This window comes from Megascapheus bottae, chromosome 18 (assembly GCF_031878675.1).
Source record: "Megascapheus bottae isolate mThoBot1 chromosome 18, mThoBot2.hap1, whole genome shotgun sequence".
In the NCBI taxonomy this organism is placed as follows: Eukaryota; Metazoa; Chordata; class Mammalia; order Rodentia; family Geomyidae; genus Megascapheus; species Megascapheus bottae.
In genome coordinates, this window is record NC_143526.1 from 32,195,441 (window position 1) to 32,209,344 (window position 13,904).

At 53.1% G+C, this 13,904-nt stretch overlaps 1 protein-coding gene across 2 annotated transcripts; it reads left to right on the forward strand.

Annotated features, from left to right (window-relative positions):
* Positions 1-1,192: 1,192 nt before the first annotated feature.
* Myl9 (myosin light chain 9) lies at positions 1,193-6,782 on the forward strand. Of its 2 annotated transcripts, none has more exons than XM_090352292.1 (4): positions 1,193-1,278; positions 3,643-3,852; positions 5,471-5,632; positions 6,158-6,782. In XM_090352292.1, exons 2-4 carry the CDS (start codon positions 3,669-3,671, stop codon positions 6,328-6,330), a joined length of 519 nt encoding a protein of 172 aa, XP_090208418.1. In that variant the 5' UTR covers positions 1,193-1,278; positions 3,643-3,668; the 3' UTR covers positions 6,331-6,782. The 2 variants fall into 2 exon arrangements, with proteins under 2 accessions (XP_090208418.1, XP_090208419.1); XM_090352293.1 differs by lacking the exon at positions 1,193-1,278 and adding an exon at positions 1,419-1,440.
* Positions 6,783-13,904: the final 7,122 nt, after the last annotated feature.

Consider the following 13,904-nt stretch of genomic DNA (forward strand, 5'->3'; position numbering starts at 1 on the left):
TTCACATGACTTTGGACTGGACCCTGGAATCAGAACAAATTTCTACACAGGACATTACTGGAAATAGTGTCACAACGGGACTATGGGCCATAAACTGGATAGCCAAATTGCTATTTAAGTTTCCTGATTTGGAGCCCTACTAAGGACACAGAAGAGAATTTCCTTTTTAGGAGATCCTGAAACATCTAAGGATCAAGGGCATGGAACACAGTTTCCTCTCTCACACATGGATAAGGAAGAGAACGAGGTGAAGACTAAGAACTGGAGACTCTGGAGGAGGATTATTCTTTACACAATTCTTTTAACTTTATTGTTGAAAAATAATCCAGAAACAGAACTACTGATCTATCCCAAATCTGCTCCACCTAAAAGAATGACAGCTCCCTCCTTCTGATTCCTCCACCAGAGTCCCGGGACTCAACCCTTTCACCTCCACCTCATCCACGGCAAACCCGACTGACTACACCACCGAGCCTTTTCCAGAACCCCACCTCTTCCCACCACCTCCACCGCCGCCCCGCCAGGCTCAGCCAGCCTCCTCTCCCCAGTGGCTCCTCACTGCTCCCCAGTTTCGTCCTTTGGCCCCTCGGTTTCAACCCTGGAGGCCCGGGTCCTCTCAGATCTCCCCTCGCGGGGTACCCCGCCTGCTGAACCCCGGCTCTCCTGGGCGGATGCTGCCTCGTCGCCGTTTCCCCGGTGCCTGGTGGCAGGTGTCCGTTATTTAGAGTGAATACGCTGAGGGAGGATGGCAGGTCCCCGCCGCCGCCCGCCCCTCCCCGGCGACCCGGACCAGCCTTACTTGGCCTGGATGCCAGCCCCACCATTGGGACATGATGGGCAGCTGCACCCTGGGGGGGGGAGGATGGGAGCAGAGTCTCAGAAGTGGGGGGCCCCAGAGATTCTCCAGAGGTTCTGGACACCTCACTCATCCCGGGTGCCCCAGCCCCAGCCTCCCCAGCAAACCCGGGGGAGCGGACGCGGACCTCGGCTTACCCCGGGCGCCCCCGCCTCCCCGCCCGCCAGTCCAAGCCAAATAAGGCCGGGCGCCAGGCCGAGGCCCCGCCCCCGAGGCCCCGCCCTCCGTGGGGTCCCGCCCCCACGGTGGCCCCGCCCCCACGGTGGCCCCGCCCCCTCCGCCCGGCGCATTCTTCTGCCTTGTAAGGCCGGGCCGCCGCGCCGCCCGGCCCCGCCCAGGCCCCGCCCCCGACGCCGGGACCCCGGAGCCCGAGCGCGCCGGCCGCCACCCAGACTCCACGCGCCCAGAGCTTCTCCGCACAGGTGGGAGCCCGCGGGGTCGGGCCGGGATAGCGAGGGTCTGCTGGCATGGGTGGGGTGGGTTGTGACTCTGCTAGGGTCCGGGGCTGGGCTGCGGCGAGGGCGTGAAGTTGTCCAGGCTGCCCCTGTGCCTAGGCGGTCGACATGCCAAGCTCAGAGCAATAGGTGCGAGGAACGGGGTTACCCTTCTCCCTGACTCAGTGGACCCCTGTGTGTCCGATGAGGACACTTAGCCCCGCCAGCTTACATCCCCTCCCGAACATCCGTGTGCCTCCACACCCTAGGGCAGGAGAGGGATGGTGGCCCGGAGAAACCCCCTTCCCCACTGGGGACCCCACGCATCCTCTCTCTGGGCCATCCTCTGAGCTGGGTCTGGGGCAGGGAGGTGGCGGTCCCTGCCCTTCATGGCCCTCCTGGAAGAAAGGAATATGATGTTTAGGAGCCTGGCAGCTGTGGGGACTGGGACTGAGGAGGGAAGCACAGGTTATGTCTAGCTTCTGCCCAGTGTCTGCTGTTATGGTGAGATTTCAGTGCCTGCTCGTCAAAGCCAGACCAGGTTCCAGCAGTGCCTGGTACTTGCTATCTGTGGCTTGTTGGAGGGGAGGGAGGCCGTGGCTAAGTAAGGGCAGTCCCAGCGGATATCGGACTACCTTGCTCCAACCTTCATCCCCAGCTTTGGTCCCTCTGCTACTGTAGGTGCACTGGCAGCCTCAGCACAAAGGAGTTTCCTCCATTCAGCTCTTGCCACTCACAGACTCAAGTCTTCCCAGGTCCTTGGCTCTAGCTGGCCTCGAACCCTCTGATGGGTTTGCACACTTCCCGTGTTCTTTCACCTTTCCTAACTCACTCCCTAAGCTTCCCATAGTGGCTACAGAGACACAGAAACCCAGTGCAGCTCCCAAGTCCAGTGCCCTCTGCCATGCCCTATGTCAGTGGTACAAGTGGGTGGGGATGGGGCAGCCAGGATGCCCAGGCCCTGGTGGTGGCACACACGGTACTGGGTGAGCCCCATCATGCCTGCCCTCAGCCTCTCCTAACACACACGCAGAGATTCCAGGTAAGAAAGACTTCCTCCCGCCCACCTGGAACCACGCAGGGAAATGCCCATGCAGGATGGGTGGTGTGTGGCCCCAGTGAGCTGTGTACCACGAGCTTCAAGATTACGAAGGGCAGCTGTGTTCCTGGGCATGTGCTAGGGTCGGCTGGAATCTGAGCTCAGGGTTGATGAGCTCACGGGCCAAAAGCAGGGACCACAGGCACAGGAGGCTTCCCTGAGTCCCTGGGCTAAAAGGCTCTCAGAACAAAGAAAACAGCCCATGTCCTGGGACCTCTGCCTGCTGAGGAAAGCACACAGTAGGTTCTCAGGTTCATTGTCCCCACAAACTGACAAGGTTTCAGGGAGGGAGTCTCTAGGCTGGCCTCAGCTTCCTGGTCTGTGCAGCAGGTTTGAGAGTCATTGATAAGCAAGCGTGTGCCTGTGTGCTAGGGCACTGAGAGAGGATGAGGGAATGGAGACTTCAGTGTTGGCTGTCAATGTGAGGATGGAGGAGAGAGTGCTGAGGAAGAGGAGCAGAAGGCCCAGGAGGAAGACCAGTGCTCATTGTGACAGGAATGAGGTCATGGGAACCAGGGTCAGTCATAGAGGCCCAGAGGGCTCCCTTGGGGACTTGAATGCCAGGCTGAGGGGTGCAGTCTGTGAGGGCGGCAGCACCTTGTGAGGACTTCAGAGTGACAAGTGAAGGGCTAGGTCTGAAAGCAATGATGGAGTCTGGTAGATGGTGACAAGGACCTTAGTTCTCAGCCAGGGGAGCCTCATTCCCCCAGAAGCACAGGAAGTGAGGGAAGAGAGCCCAGGATGGGACTTGCACTCACCCAGGGCTGGTGGCACTGCCCAGAGCCTCCAGGGAGGATGGAGAGGCGGAGGAATGTGAGGAATGCGGGGCTGCTGGTCACCCCCCCCCCCCAGCTGGGCAGGGAGCCTGGAAGGCCGCCCTGCTGCCTCCTGCTTATGCACATCTTCCCACCTTGTCACTTGGCGGGGGCACTGGAAGTTCACATGCCATCAAGGATTAAGGGGATAAAGTGTGTTAATGGCTGGCACCAAGCCAGCTGTACTTTGCCCTAACAAGTCACCACAAAGAGGCTCCCACATGGCCCCGGCCAGCCCTGCCACGAGCTCATGCCCCCTCTCCTGGATGGGGACACTCCAGTTTGCTGAGGCAGGATCGGGATTCCAAAGCCCCTGCCTCTGTGCTCTCATGAGATGGGAAGGCAGGAGGCCATGAATGCCCACTCTAGAGCTGAAAGCAACTTGGGACAGGCAGGGAGCTATCCGGTCCAGAGTCATCCCCATGTTACCACCTGCAGGAAAGACCCCCACACCTGAAGCCAAGATGTCCAGCAAGCGGGCCAAGGCCAAGACCACCAAGAAGCGGCCACAGCGGGCCACATCCAATGTGTTCGCCATGTTTGACCAGTCCCAGATCCAGGAGTTTAAGGAGGCTTTCAACATGATTGACCAGAACCGCGATGGCTTCATTGACAAGGAGGACCTGCACGACATGCTGGCTTCATTGGGTGAGCAGGAGGGGCTGGGTGTGGGCTGCCCATTACTTGAAGAGATGGTGTAGTTCAACAGGTAGAGCTCCAGCCAGTGAGTCAAAATGTCAGGTACTGAGTTCAGAGTCCCCATCTCAAACCATAGAAAAATGTGTAATACTTCCCTGATTGTCTGTTGAACAGATAAGGAAATTGAGGCACAGAACAAATCAGGGCTTTCCCTGGGGTCCAGCACAGGAGTTGAACAGGCTGGCTCTGGAGTGGCACTGGGTGGGGTGGATATGAGCCTCAGGAGGCCTGGTGACATTTTACTTGAACTCTAACTATGCGGAAGTTGTGCGGAGAGGAAACAGGCCTCTGGGGAAGCTAGGTCACCTACCCTCTGCCCCCCATGGCCTCTCCAGAGTCAGGATCGTAGAGCTGAAATGGCTCAGTAATCAAATCCCACTTCTACTGCTCAGGAGGGACGCTTGAGCCCAGGGGGAGGGAAGACCTGCAGAGCCCGCAGCCAGCACATCCCTGCTCATGCTGGCCCCATACAGCCACCCTCAGCCTTGTTTCTGGAACATTCTGCATCCTGGTCAGGGAGGAAGAGTCCAGTTAAGTGAGGAACCTGCCAGGGTATTGGAGCCAGACATCCTGGGTCAGGCCCTGGCACTGCTTTGTGCCATCACCCCAAGTGTGTAACTGGCCCCATGCCACTGTGCACTCACGTGGTGTACCACAGTGAAAGACCTGATGCCTCCCCCTCCCTCGAATGAGCTCCAGGGCTGTTGTCTGGGACTCTTCCACCTCAGGAACAAAGGCCAGAAGAGGCTGGGGTCTCGCTGGGACAGAGTGGGGCTGAGGCACAAGAAGGGCCAAGCACATGAGGGCTCGTCCCTGTTTTCAGGGGGACCCAAATCCTAGACCTGACCATAACTCAGAAAAGGGGTTCTCAGATGTGGGGCTTGTGTTAGCAACTCTTGGCAAAGAGCATTAGCCTCAGGTTGAAAAAGAACTAGAGCAGAAATAAGATAATAAGCTCTCCAGACATTATCTTCCATCTCGTTGTGGAAGAGGCTCAGAGAGGCTGAGTAAATTGCCCCAGGTCACATAGTAACTACAAGGGAGAGCTGGGAATCTGAATCCCGAGCCCTAGGGCTGTTGTCTTGGTCATGAGCATTTTTATAAGCATTGTCTTATTCATCTAAGACACAGGAAACTGAGACTCAGAGTTGGGATTCGAATCTGAGTTGGTGTGGCACCAAGGCTCACTGATTTAATGCTACTGAAACTGTGTCTGGAGCCGGGAGCCAGGCTGTTTGGGTTTCAATTCTGGCTCCGTGGCTGACTTGCTGTGTGACTTTGAACAAGCAGCCTGGCTGGTCTGTTTTTTGCCTATGTAGTAAGGGTAAGAGTGCTGCAAGTACAGGGTGGTAAGAGTGGAATAAGGCATGCGGTACTCCAGGCACAGCCCCACCCCCCTCCTGTCGCAGGGTGACATCAGGGGTGACACTGGTCAGGTAGCCTGGGCCCTGCTGTGTCCCCAGCACCCAGGACACCTGTCTCAGTCCTCACAGCTCCCTGCCAGTGGGGGGAGCTGGCTGGGATCAGGGGATGGGGGACAGCAGGCACCAATGCCCACCCGCCACAGGGAAGAACCCCACAGACGAGTACCTGGAGGGCATGATGAGCGAGGCGCCAGGCCCCATCAACTTCACCATGTTTCTCACCATGTTCGGGGAGAAGCTCAACGGCACAGACCCCGAGGACGTGATCCGCAACGCCTTTGCCTGCTTCGATGAAGAGGCTTCAGGTCAGCACTGGCCCGCCGGGGGCCGTGGGGTACGAGGGAGGGTCCCCGAAACAGACCGCACCAACCAGGGGCCCACCACACACAATCCTGCTTTAGATCTTTCCGGAAAACCAGACTGTGCCATTTTCACCAACCGTAAAGACACAGCCTGTGGTGGTCCCGCTGGTATTTCCCGGGGACACCCAGTTCCCTGGTGACTTAACGGCTCCAAGGGGCCCATTCATGCTTCATCACTGTCACAGTCCCCCTGTGGGCTGCTGCGTCTCATCCTGTTTCACAGACATCTGCTTTACAGATCAAGCAGGCACTGAAGGGTTAAATACCCCACCCATAGCCCCAGAGCAGATCTGCACCCTACTAGAGGCATGGGCCCCACAGAAACCCCTTCAGGCTGTTCCCCTGCAGAGCTCTCCCCTCTGGGGCCCTCCCCAGCCCCCCCCATCCTCTTCCCTAGCCCTGAGGGGAGATCGGGGTGAGGCCATCCTGGCCGGAGCCCCTGCCTTCACAACCCCGGTCTGGCCCCAGGCTTCATCCATGAGGACCACCTCCGGGAGCTGCTGACCACCATGGGCGACCGCTTCACAGACGAGGAGGTGGATGAGATGTACCGGGAGGCCCCCATCGACAAGAAAGGCAACTTCAACTACGTGGAGTTCACGCGCATCCTCAAGCATGGAGCCAAAGACAAGGATGACTAGGCCGCCCCCACGCCTGACACACCCTGTCTCACTCACACACACACACACACACACACACACTGAGGGGCCTGGCTCCCAGGAAGGAAACGGCCAAGAGAAGCACACAGTGGGCTTGAGGCAGGTGCCCACACCGTGATCCAGACCGAGAAGGGCTCCCTGCCAAGGCCCATTGCTTCGAGCTGAGCCAAGGGAAAGGCTGGGAGGCACCCAGGGCCCTTGAGAGAGGCTGCCCCAGCTGCAGCTGCTCACTTCTGGGCTGCCCACAGGAAGAGGAGTCCTAGGTCCCCGTATCAGAAGCCATGCCACTTCCCATGCACCCCACCAACACACACGCTCACCACGTCCACTCTCAAGGGTGCAACATCAGGCCTCCCCTGTGCCTGTCCTGCCCAGAGCATGCAGAGGAGAGGGGCATCCAGGGGTGCTTGTGTGCAATACATGGCTGAGCACTGCCCCTCGTGTGTGCGTTTGTGACTGGGGGCCCCACTCGCCTTCCTTTCCTGCCAGCCCAAGGACTACCTGATGCCCCCTGCCTCGCCAGGGGAAGGGCGGGTCCTCTGGCTGTGGGGTCCCTCAGTATGGGGACTCTAATCAGCTGGGGAAGTTGGCAATGCAGGGAAGCCAGCAGAGCAGAGCGCATCCAGGCCAATCTGATAAAGGATCTGGGCCCCTGGGTAACAGAGTTCCAGGTCACACAGTTCTCAGGACTAGAGCCTGTATCTCCAGATTACAGCATAGGTAGTCCTGGAAGAAAGGGGCTTTGTGACTAGAAATAAGGTGGGTGCCCCAGTAACTTAGGGTAGAGGTGAAGGTGACTATTCACCTGCCCCAGCTACCCTCCTCACCCATCAGGGACCGCTCAACAGGCCACACAGCCTGGCATGCCCTTCTGCCAGGCCTGCAACACAACCACTGGGAGACAGACACCCTGCCTACGACGTGGTGCTGGAGGAGGGGTGGGACAGGAGAGCAGGGCCTGCGGGAGCGGGGCTGGCAGGGCCTGGGAGCTGCTTATGGCACTCCTCCCCTTCCATCCCTGCAGATCAGAGACAGCTACTGGGCACATGAAAGCCATAGGCCAGGGCTATAGGAGCATTGAGCAGCAGGAGCCCTGTCCCAGCCCCAGCTCTTCCCTCCATTCCAAAACCCACAAATCCCGCCATCACCTCCAGATGACCCAGCGCCTGCTGCGCCTGCTGCACCTGCACTGGGTCCTTCACCTAATGGGGCCAGAGCAGCCCTCAGCCTGGCCCCACCCCTCACTGGAGATAGCCACCAACAGGGTCAGGCGTGGAGTGGGGGTCCATGTACTGAAGGAGCCCCACAACACCAGCCACCTCATCCTGACCACAGGGCAGGGAGTCCTCCAGCTAGACCACTGTAATCTGAAAGGCCAGGCTGCAGAAGAGCAGTCCTGCCTGGACTCCAGCCAGCCACCCTCTACCAAGACATGAGCAGCCGAGGAAAAGGATCTGCATGGGGACAGAAAGAGGATCTAGCAATGGTGACAGCCAGAGAAGAGGTCAAGACTGGGAAAAAGTGGGATTCTCCATAAACTAAGTGTTCAGATCTCGGTAGTCTCTCGGTAGTGGGGCAAAACACTGGGTATAGTGATACATGCATGTAGTAGGCAGTATAGGGTTGGAAATTGAAAATGTAAGGCTATCAGAGGCTGCAAATTGAGTTTAACGATAGCCAGAAAACAAAGTTAGTTGTGGCTGGGGCCGGGTCTCAGTTTTTTGCTTTGTTGTTTTATTTTTGCCTGTCCTGAGCCTTGAGGTCTGGATCTGGGCATTGTCCCTAAATTCATTTTGCTCAAGGCTAGCACTCTTCCTCTTGAGCTGCAGTACCACTTCCAGTTTTTTTCTGTGATTAATTGGAGATAAGAGTCTCAGATTTCCTGCCCAGGCTGGCTTCAGACTTTGATCCTCGGATCTCAGCCTCCTGAATAAGATTACAAGCATGAGCCACCAGTGCTCAACTCCAGTTAACCACCAGAAAACCAGAAGCAGAGCTATGGCCCAAAGTAATAGAGTACTAGTCTTGAACACAAAAGCTCAGGGAGGGCACTCAGGCCCCAGTTCAAGCCCTACAATCAACAACAAAAAATAGGACATCAGTGAATAAGGGTTCATCATAAGCCATGCAATAGGCTGGTTTGTATCTCAGTGGTAAAGGGATTGTCTGGCACACACATGGCCCCAGGCTCCATGTCCAGCACCTCAAGAAAGCAAAATAAGTAGTAAAATATATCAGATTTGCTGTCAGATGAAGAGGTATGCAGTGTATGTGATTAAGCTGGGTATGGTAGTACATGCCTACAATCTCAACAGATGGACATACACATACACATACTGAAAAGCAAATACCAGGACTATAACAGCTAAAAATCAAGCTATAATGCAGTAATATACTGGAAGAACGTCTACTCAGGACCTACCTGCAGAAAGAAAACATATCAACAAAATCTGAGATGAAGATGTGAAACCCATCCTTGCTGGATGTGTTTTGTCACACATTACCACTAGGGGTCATCCAAGGTCACAGTGATTTGGGGACCAAAACCAATTCCTACTCCAGTTAGTTTTCCCACAGAAAGGACCTGTAAACTCCCTTCACTTACGAGATTCCAAGCAGTCAACAACTTCCCAACGAGTCTTCAAAAGCTTGAAGAAAGGTATTTTTCGGCCTGGGAAGACCTGGGGCTATACCATGCAGCTGGGCTTGCATCTACCATATGGTATCCTGTAAGGCAGCAGGGAAATTAGAGTCTAATTTTTTTGAGAAAAGAGGGCAAATGAGTCCTATGCTAACAAATAAGAGCTGTTAATGGCCACGCACTGATGGCTCATCCCTGTAACCTAACTTCCCAGGAGGTTGAGATCTGAAGGTGGCAGTTTGAAGCCAGCCTGGGGAAGGAAAGTCCATGAGACTGTTATCTCCAATTAATCACAGAAGAAAGCAAGACGCAGTGCTCTAGCTCAAATGGTACAGTGCTATTCTCGAGTGAAAAAGTTCAGGGACAGCACCCAGGACCTGAATTCAAGCCCCAGGACTGGCAAAAACAAACTTTTTTTTAAAGCCAGGCACGGGTACCTCATGCCTTTAATCCTAGCTATTCAGGAAGCTGAGATCCAGGCAGCAAAGTGCATAAGACTCTTATCTCCAATTAACCACCAAAATCCAGGAATGGAGCTATGGTGCAAAGTGATGGAACACTAGCCTTGAGTACAAAAGTTCAGGGACAATGCCCTGAGTTCAAGCCCTAGGACAAGCACCAAAAAAACAAAATGTTTACTCTTAGTTCTCAAGTCTGCCTCAATGCCTTTCCTAAGCTTCCTTCTAACTCTGTGGGCTCTAAGACCAGAGGCCCCAGAGTGAACAAGAAGCCCCTGTCCTACTTGGACTCCTTCTGGGATACTGCAGTAGGCAGTAAGCAAGCACTTGAGGCTGCAGCTGCAAGCTATAGCTGGCCCCATATGGACAGGGCTCCAGCTACCTGCTCCACCTCCCAGCTCTGCCGGACAGCTGCCCTGGCCAAACCTCCCAGCATCTTCCCTGCTCAGAAGACAGAGACCCACAGAAACAGTGTAAGTGCTCCTTGAGTGGGAGAGAACATAAACTTAGATCGGCATCTGCTAGCAGAAGGAATGTAAGTGTGTTAACGGGGAACTCGTAGGCACAATATACTGTGCCAGCTGCCTGGGACAGCAAATTCAGTACCAACTCCCAGAGGTAGAATCTAACCCACAGGAGTGCTAGTCACTTTACCATGTGTAAGTTCAACCATTCCTTGTTCCTGAGTCTGTTTGTCCTTATTGTTGCTTTATCCATGTCCTCTAGATATTTAGTTTTGTTTTTTTCTGTTGCTGTTCTGAGGTAGGATTGTACTACACTTCTCAGGCTAGCCTTACATTCAACATCCTTCTGCCTCAGCCTCTGTACTTGAGAATATGGATTCTGTGTGTATACATGCAAGCACGTGTGCATACACGCGTGTGCTGGTATGGGAACTTGAACTTGGGGCTCTGTGTTCCTTTAGCTTTTTTTTTTTTTTTTTGCCAGTCCTGGGCTTGAGCTCAGGGCCTGAGCACTGTCCTTGGACTTTCTCAAGGCTAGAGCTCTACCACTTGAGCCTCCTCACCACTTCCAGCTTTTTTCTCTGTATGTGGTACCAAGGAATCGAACCCGGGCCTTCGTGCATGCTAGGCAAACACTCTACCACTAGGCCAAACTCCTAGCCAAATAAACTTTTTATACACACACACACACACACACACACACACACACACACACACACGAAAACAAAAAACATGCAGCAACAACTGGCAGAGATGAGAATATGGAGAATATGTGGGCTGTTCTGGAAGAACCTCACTGGTGTTCCCAAAGGGATTTCACGGCTGTCATTTTCTTTTAAGCTCCTCAAAGCCTCACATCTTTACAGGTGAGGAAACAGGCTTCAAGAGCTTGGCAGGCCAGCCACAGGCAGCTCATGCCTTAATTCTAGTTATTCATGAGGCTGTGTATTTTATTTTATTCTTTGCCAGTCCTGGGGCTTGAACACAAGGCCTGGGCCCTGTACTGAACTTTTGCTCAAGGCTAGCACTCTACCACTTGAGCCACAGTGTCATGTCTGGCTTTTTCAGTTTATATGGTACTGAGGAATTGAACTCAGGGATTCAAGCATGCTAAGGACTAAGCCACATTCCCAGCTGGAGACTCTGCATGTGTGTGTGTGTGTGTGTGTGTGTGTGTGTGTGTGTGTGTGTGTGTGTGTGTGTGTGTGTGTGTGTTGGCTAGTCCTGGGGATTGAACTCAGGGCTTAGGTACTGTCCTTGAGCTTTTGCAAAAGTAGTACTCTACCAGTTGAGACACAGCACCATTTCTGGCTTTTTCTGTGTATGTGATACTGAGGAATTGAACCCAGGGTTGTGTTCATGCTAGGCAAGCACTCTACTACTAGGCCAAGAGTGTGTATTTTAAAAGGACAAACTTGGGGACTGGGAGTTTGGCCTAGTGGTAGAGTGCTCGCCTTGCATGCACGAAGACCCGGGTTCGATTCCTCAGTACCACATACATAGAAAAAAGCTGGAGGTGGTGCTGAGGCTCAAGTGGTAGAGCTCTAGCCTTGAGAAAGTCCAAGGACAGTGCTCAGGCCCTGAGCCCAAGCCCAGGACTGGCAAAAAAAAAAAAAAAAATCCTCTCTAAAAGGACAAACTTGCCATGGTAGAACACTTGCCTTACATGTGCAATGTGCAAGGTCCTGGGTTCAATCCCCCAGACCGTGTGAATTCCTTCCTGGGGAGGAAAGTCCATGAGATTTTCATCTGCAATTAATTACCCATCAGAAGCCAGAAGTACAGCTGTGGCTCCAGTGGTAAAACACTAGTGAAGAGCCAAAAAGCTAAGGGACAGCGCCTGGCTCTGAATATACAAAAAAAGGGGAGGTGGCTAGCAGATTTGATTCCATTACCAGCCATCACCACAAATTCAACCACCACACCCCCCGTGGATTTGGCTGTTTGGGGACTGAAATTAGCCCCTTCTCTACTTCCACAAAGAGCACGGTGGCAACCGTAAGACAGTTGTCTGAGCTGTGGGGCTGGTGGCTCACACCTGTAAATCGTAGTCACCCAGAAGGCTGAGATTTATGGATCACAGTTCGAAGCCAGCCTTGGTAGAAAAGTCCCTGTGAGACTTGTAACTCCAACAAACTACTCAAAAAAGCCAAAGGTTGGCGCTGGGAATGTGGTTTAGTGGTAGAGTGCTTGACCAGCATGCATGAAGCCCTGGGTTCAATTCCTTACTACCACATACACAGAAAATGCCAGAAGTGGTAGTGGTGCTGTGGCTCAAGTGGCAGAGTGCTAGCCTTGAGCAAAAAGAGCTCCTGGACAGCACCCAGGCCCTGATTTCAAGCCCCACAACAGAAAAAAAAAAAAAAAAACAAAACCCAAGGAACAGGGCCTAGGTGAGCTCAAGCACACAGTCCTTATCAGATAGCTCATCATGTGCATTAGGGAGGCCTGCTCTTGGAGCTACCTGCTCTCCGCATCTCACTCCACTCACCCTAGCGTCATCATTCAATAAATCTTCCTTTCTTTTTCAGTACTGGGGACTGGACTCAGGATTTATTAAGCAAGTATTCTACACTTGAGCCAGCCATACCCTTACTCTGCTCAGAGCTTCTTTCCTCTTTTTTATTTTATTTTTTTGCCAGTCTTGGGGCTTGAACTCAGAGTCTGAGCACGGTTCTTGGGCTTTTCCACAAGGCTAGCACTCTGCCACTTGAGCCGCAGCACCTCTTCCAGCTCTTCTATGTATGTGGTACTGAAGAATTAAACCTGGTCTTCGTGCATCCTAGGCAAGCCCTTTACCACTAGGCCAAAGTCCCGGCCTCAAAGCTTAATATATAGAAAAAAAGTGAGTGTTTTCCTTTAATTATACATTTACATTTGTGAATATGCATTCTTATTTAAATACCTTTATTCATTCACTTGTTTATTGCAGCTGGGCACCAGTACTTCACATCTGTAATTCTAGTTACTCAGGAGGCTGAGATCAGAGGATCATGTTTCAAAGTCAATCCAAGACACTTTTAACTCCAATAAACTGTCAGAAAACTGGAAGTAGAGCTGTGGCTCAAAGTGGTAGAGCACTAATCTTGAGTGGGAGAACTCAGGGACTATGTCCAGGGCATGAGTTGAAGCCCCAGGACCACAAAAACAAAACAAAAGAGGTGTCTTTTTGTGTGTGTGTGCCTGTCATGGGATTTGAACTCAGGGCCTGGGTGTTATCCCTGAGCCTCTTGGTACTCAAGACTAGTACCCTAACGCTTGAGAACCACTTCTGGCTTTTTTATGAATAGTTTATTGAAGATTAGAGTCTCATGGACTTTCCAGGCTGGGTTGGCTTTGAACCATAATCCTCAGATCTCACTCTTGAGTAGCTAGGATTACAGGTGTGAGCCACAGGCACCCATTAAAAAAAAAAAATTATTATACCCTTACTCTGATCAGAGCTTCTTTCCTTTTATTTATTTATTTATTTATTTTTTGCCAGTCCTGGGCTTGAGCTCAGGGCCTGAGCACTGTCCTTGGACTTTCTCAAGGCTAGAGCTCTACCACTTGAGCCTCAGCACCACTTCCGGCTTTTTTCTATATATGTGGTACTGAGGAATCGAACCCGGGTCTTCATGCATGCTAGGCAAGCACTTTAACCACTAGGCCAAACTCCCAGCCCCCCTTTTATTTATTTTTATTTATTTTCCTTTATTTATTTTTTGCCAGTCCTGGGGCTTGAACTCAGAGCCTGAGAGCACTGTCCTTGGGCTTTTTCCTCAAGGCTTGAGCTCTACCACTTGAGCCTCAGCACCACTTGCAGCTTTTCGATGTATGTGGTACTGAAGAATTGAACCTGGGTCTTTGTGCCTGCTAGGCAAACATTCTACCACTAGGCCAAACTCCCCGTCCTACTCGGCTTATTTTTAAAACAATATGAGATAGATAGCCAAGCGAGTTGGTAATCACATGTAGTCCCAGCCACGCAGGAGGCTGTCCCCCAGCTCAGGA